At 36.1% G+C, this 6,203-nt stretch overlaps 1 protein-coding gene across 1 annotated transcript; it reads left to right on the forward strand.

The window, feature by feature from the left end:
- The first annotated feature begins 1,695 nt into the window (after window positions 1-1,695).
- Window positions 1,696-5,974, forward strand: LOC113690301 (4-hydroxyphenylpyruvate dioxygenase). The gene is made up of 2 exons (XM_027208139.2): window positions 1,696-2,984; window positions 5,505-5,974. The coding sequence occupies exons 1-2, from the start codon at window positions 1,813-1,815 to the stop codon at window positions 5,689-5,691; spliced, it is 1,359 nt and encodes a 452-aa protein (XP_027063940.1). The 5' UTR covers window positions 1,696-1,812; the 3' UTR covers window positions 5,692-5,974.
- The last annotated feature ends 229 nt before the right edge of the window (window positions 5,975-6,203 follow it).

Below are 6,203 nucleotides of genomic sequence, written 5' to 3' on the forward strand. Positions count from 1 at the left end.
CAAATGCAATTCCTACACAACAAATGAGATAAACTTGGAGACGTGTTTCCACGCATGATATAATTGATAGAGTTCACCAAAATCAGACAACCAGAGCTGCCAGCCATATATCCATGCGGATGCATATCCTTCTTCCATAGCAGAAACAAATAGACCCCTCAACTCCATCAGGAAATAAGTAAATGCACCGATATAAATTGCATTCTGTAGTGGAATGAATTAAGACATGTAAATTTGCCTCTAGTTCATCTCGTTTTAATGAACTAGAATTACTTTAATTAATTGCCATATCTTACTATCTAATAAAGCGTGAGCAAAGATTTAGTGTTAACATTTATCCTTTTAAAAATACCCTTATAACATTTACCATTAATTATCCACATCTCATCTTATCAGAAACCTCCTAGTCTTACAACTAATCATCACTAATGAACATTGCATCATCTCTTAAAAATCTTTTTAACTAATTTTTTATTCTACATCTTTTTCTATTATTTGCTTTTTTCTAAAATCTACACACACATCGTGTGTACCCTACCCAGTAGTTTAGATAAGCTAACCAAAAAGTGGTCATACTGACTCGAACCATACTTTTTATCCCGCATTAATTAATCCATACCAGTTATGCTTATTCAGTCATAAATCATAATATTAGTATTCGGATTTTTTTAATGAATATCTAATAGGCAATTGCTAACACACTCAAAATCACGTCTAAATTATCAGATAAACACACACTCACTCACATGTGTAACCCTCTAAATTATGACACGAATTAACTATGCATTTCTAAAAAAACGAACACCTAAGCCTCCTCTTAACCCGTTAGCCAAACCATTACTAATATTTATACTTTCTATTACATCAATGAATTTATCCGTGAATTACACTAAAATAAGAGTTGAATGTCACTTTTTTTTTTTGGCAAAACAATAAGTTTCGGCCAATATAAATGCAACCCGACAAGTAAGTGATAATAATAGAAATTTTACAAGGTACCCCCCTCATTTTCCTTTTTTAAAAGAAGCCTTCATCATTCTCATTATATTTCACTTGGTTATAAAATTTTGATTTTGGATAATCTATTCTTGCAATGTTCTCATTTGGTTTCACATTTATATTTTAAATACCTTTTCATAGTCATACAAGCTAAATTTCAGAATCTACGAAAGAATAACTACTAAAATTGAGTTTGTTTTGATAGGATTAATTGGGAAAAAATCTTATTATTCACAAAGTGTATTTTTCAATTATCTTTTTATTTCGCACACATCAAATAAAAAAAAAAGTGCTACTAAAATCAGACTACAAAAATTTTTCAAATTATCCTCAATCCAAAATTATTATTCTTTACATTCATTTTATAATCTCTTCACAATCACTTCCCATATATTTACTCTTTTGCAAAATATTCAACAAACAAAGAACAAGCCCAAATCTCTGTCTATGATTTTGTCTGGATTATAGTTTATTTACAAAATTTTATTTTTTTGCATTATTAACATATTTTTTAATAACATTTTTATTTTATATATATTACATAAAAAAGTGTTATAAATAATATTTTTTTAAAAGAATTATTCCAAATAATTTACTGTCCAAAATATAATAATAGCTGCATATGGACAGTTTGGACGGCAGCTTGTGCACGGCAACCCTATCCTGTTGCCTATAAAAACACCACTGCCCCACACCATCACTCACTTTTCGAATACTGACATTTCCGCTGAAGCACGAGTCCAGCAATTCCAGTTCATTCAAGTTTTTGGATACGGCACTTTACTTCCTTTCCCACCACAACTAACCTGAGAAATGGTGACAAAAACGGCCGCTCCCACAGCCGCCAGTGACACGGCGGGGCAACCAGTTGATGAGACCACAAATTCAGCAGGTTTCAAGCTTGTGGGCTTCAAGAACTTCATCAGAACCAATTCCAAATCCGATTTCTTCGCCGTGAAGCGCTTCCACCACGTAGAGTTCTGGTGCGGCGACGCCACCAACACCTGTCGCCGCTTCTCGTGGGGTCTCGGCATGCCGATCGTTGTGAAATCGGACCTCTCCACTGGGAACTCTGTGCATGCCTCCTATCTACTTCGCTCTGGGGACCTTAAGTTTCTGTTTACTGCGCCTTATTCTACTGCTCTATCTGTTTCTGCTTCGGCTTCTATTCCTTCATTTGCATCCGCTCTTCACTGCTCCTTCACGGCCACTCACGGCCTGGGAGTTCGGGCTATTGCTATTGAGGTTGCAGATGTTGAAACTGCCTTCTCTGTCGCGGTTTCTCGCGGGGCTAAACCTGTTTTTTCCCCTGTTTTGCTTGATAATTCGACGTTTCTTGCTGAAATTCATTTATATGGGGACGTCGTGCTGCGCTTAATTAGCTATAAAAATGTTGAAGATGTTGCTGGGAATTTCTTTTTCTTACCTGGGTTTGAGTTAGTTGAGGATTCAAGCACTTCATTTTTAGAAATGGATTATGGGATTCGTAGGCTTGATCATGCGGTTGGAAATGTGCCGGAACTCGGGCCTGCGGTGGAATACGTGAAGAAGTTTACCGGGTTTCATGAATTTGCTGAATTTACGGCTGAGGATGTGGGGACTAGTGACAGTGGGTTGAATTCAGTGGTGTTGGCTAATAATGACGAGAATGTGTTGCTGCCTTTGAATGAGCCTGTTTATGGTACCAAAAGAAAGAGTCAGATACAGACTTATTTGGAGCACAATGAGGGGGCAGGGCTGCAGCATTTGGCATTGGTCAGCGAGAATATATTTAGGACATTGAGAGAGATGAGGAAAAGGAGTGGGGTTGGGGGGTTTGAGTTTATGCCTTCGCCACCACCCACTTATTATAGAAATTTGAAGAGCAGGGCTGGGGATGTGTTGAGTGATGAACAGATTAAGGAGTGTGAGGAGTTGGGAATTTTGGTGGATAGGGATGATCAGGGTACTCTGCTTCAGATTTTCACCAAACCTGTTGGAGACAGGTATGTGCAAAAAATTATTCACTCATTTGGCTTAGAATCACTAAATTCCTGTTCTGGTTCTTTTGATTTGTTATGGATCAATATTAGCTCTGCAAGTTATTGACTTCTATTTTTTTATAGTGAAAGGACTGGTTTTTTATGATAACTGTGGAAATGGTATATACTGGGATTTTTACAGTAAACATTTTTTTGGAAAAATTACATTTTTGTAGGCTTGTTTGTTTAATCAAATTTATTGTGCAGTGGAAACTAGATTTAACTTCTTGATAAAGGCAAGTTTCTAAAACTGATTTGCGTACTACTTGTGTTGGTCCACACTGATATAAATAAGGGTGTAAATTCCGTTGGGATTTATAGAACTGGTGTCTTCTGCTCTAACATAACAGCAATTTGTGAATAAAATGATGGAAGGATACCTTCATATTAACTACCACTGAAAGTCTGTTGTTTGTCTGGCCTGTTACTGTCTTGTGTCCTTTTAGTCTTTTCTACTCCGATTCTGTGTTGAATTAGGTAAGTGTAGGTTTGATAAATTTTATGCCTCGGGATATGAGGAACTTAGTTAGTTTGTTGTTTCTGTCCAGGACAAATGTTGTCAATCATATCTAGTCCACCTATAATCTGAACATGCCCTTCAACTAGTTCTATCTAGTTTCTTTTCCCCTACTTTGGATTCATGTACGTCATTTAGACTCTGAATCTGTACTTAATTGGTACATTTGGTAAATAAATTTCCTTCCAATCCAGACAAAGGTAAGCCAGTAGCCTCATTATGCAATGTTCAAGCATCAGCTTGAAAGGAGGTGTAACATATTGTTTAGCTCCCTATTCTATACAGTGCAGTGGTTGTATTAATTTCGGAGTCTTTTCCTCGTTGTAGAAAACAAGGGGATCTTGGAGGTATTCTTTTCTTATCTAAAAAAGCAAATAAAAGAGTATTCCAAGTCATGAATGAAAAGCTTTTAAGACAGATTGCTGCAGAAGATATTTGGAGATAACAAAGTTTGCACTTTTATGTTGACTAAATCCCTGGTGATGGGATGAGGTAAGATCAGCATATGAAGCTGGTTCAAAAGATTATGCGTTAAGATAAAATCAAGATATAACGTTCATCTAAAGGCTGTAAAGAGTTTGGCTTTGAGAGAAGCTAATTTATTGCTTTACAAGTTCAAAATTTTCTATTCAAAATGTGGAAATTTTTGCCCGAAAATTTTTTCAGGCTTTCTCGTCTTCAAGATGTTTGGTAGTTTTTTGTTTCTTGACTATTGATCATCTTTGAGTGGAATGTTTGGCTACAGTGTTCCTTCACTTGGCCTGTTTTGCTTTTGAATTGGATGGACCTATGCAATTCACTGCTGCCCTTTTCATTTTATTGGTAGTATTTTCATTTTTTTGTATATATTAGTGTAGTTCATGCTTGTGTTTGGTTCTTAATGCAGTACCTGCTGAGTGCCAAAAACACATGACTAGTACTCATACTATCTGCTGAATGCCTAAAATTGCATTAGTAGTACTCCCCAGTGTTAATAGAGAACTCCAGTATCTGCTAAATACCTAAGGTGCATTAACCGTACTTGCCAGTGTTAATAGCGAAGGTCTCGGTGAAGTTGTTTGTGACAGGAAGCAAACATGCATGCCAAATGGTTCATTACAATATTTTGCTACTTAGATCAGTACAAGTTTGTTTGTATGGTTAATTTATCTGCAGTCTTATCTTGATCCATTATGAGAAATAAGAAAGGGACATTAGTTTCATTTCTTGTTGGATTGTACCATATAGCATTAGAACTGATAGTCAACATTTTGTTAGTGAATCAATGTATTAATCTCTTAACATAATTTATGCTAATACTGAAGCATGTGTTGGATGTCTTCATTGCTTACACTGCCGGTACCTAGCTTCCTCATATGCTTCATACTTGATGATTCATATGAATACATCATATGCTTCATACTTGGTGATTCATATGAATACATTGGTTATATGCATGTACTCGTGTCTTCATGGATATGTTAGTCTATGCATGTTGGCTATTGTGAGTTCGTATATGAGAACATTTCAATGTTTATACAAAAAACAATTAAGTTGCTTTTGTATAAAACAAGCAGAACATCTCATTGCTGCTTCACACCTGCTGTATTGTTCATTTTCCTGAGTTGCTTTTCCTGGCTTTCAGCAGTTCCATTGTCCATTGAAACGCTTGGCTACCATAGAGGAAGAAGACAAGTATCTTAACTTTTTTTGCCTTTTCTCTTGAAAGGAAGTGATAACTGTTTCTTATTCGTGTCAGTGGAGGCTATCTTGTAGCTTCTATAGCTTTCAAAATATATTAATAATAATTCCTAGATTTCTGAAAGCCCACCATATTAGTTATGACATAAACTACTGTATGTTGTAATCATTATATGCTGATCCAGGGGAGCAGAGTTTCAACAATCTTGCAAGTATATTAGGGAGGTAAATTGTAAATCTTGTATTCTTACTTGAGAAACTTTTTATTGTGGTTGTTCTGTTTGCAGACCTACGATATTCATAGAGATAATTCAGAGAATAGGGTGCATGATGAAGGATGATGAGGGGAAAATTTATCAGAAAGGAGGATGTGGAGGCTTTGGAAAAGGAAATTTTTCAGAACTTTTCAAATCTATCGAAGAGTACGAGAAAATGCTTGAAGCGAAACAAATTGTTCAAACTGCTGCTGCATAATAGCGAAATCCCCCTCCTTACAGTAACTTGTTGCAGTTTTAAGAGTTCAGAGGAAGAGGGATCATGTGGTTATAAAAGCATGCTAACATCTGCTGCTTATTGGTTTCCGGCTGGTTATACTGGTCAATAAAAGGTTGGTTAGCAATCAACCAAATGTGCACAGGGATGTAGTTATGTAGTGGCCTTAGTCAAGGCTAAAACAATAGAAATTGTAATGAAGCTCTTATACACTGTTGAGCATTCTGTATGGATCAGGTCTTATATGAATTTTATTGTTAATTAACTTGGTAAGCCTTTTGGAGCTCACTCTTGGGCTCTACTGGTGTGTTTTTCTGAAACTGTTTGTTTTAGTGCTGTAAATTTAAACGTGTAAAAGCAGTTAAGCCTACGGATGGGTGCACTTATAGGTCGATGAAGTTGATACTCTTTGTGGACATGGATTGGCGTTTTATTTACTCTGCCCAGTTTTCTGTTCTTTATCTAAACATTTATTTCTAGGACCTCTATAATTA

Source organism: Coffea arabica, chromosome 5c, assembly GCF_036785885.1.
Source record: "Coffea arabica cultivar ET-39 chromosome 5c, Coffea Arabica ET-39 HiFi, whole genome shotgun sequence".
Classification (NCBI taxonomy): domain Eukaryota; kingdom Viridiplantae; phylum Streptophyta; class Magnoliopsida; order Gentianales; family Rubiaceae; genus Coffea; species Coffea arabica.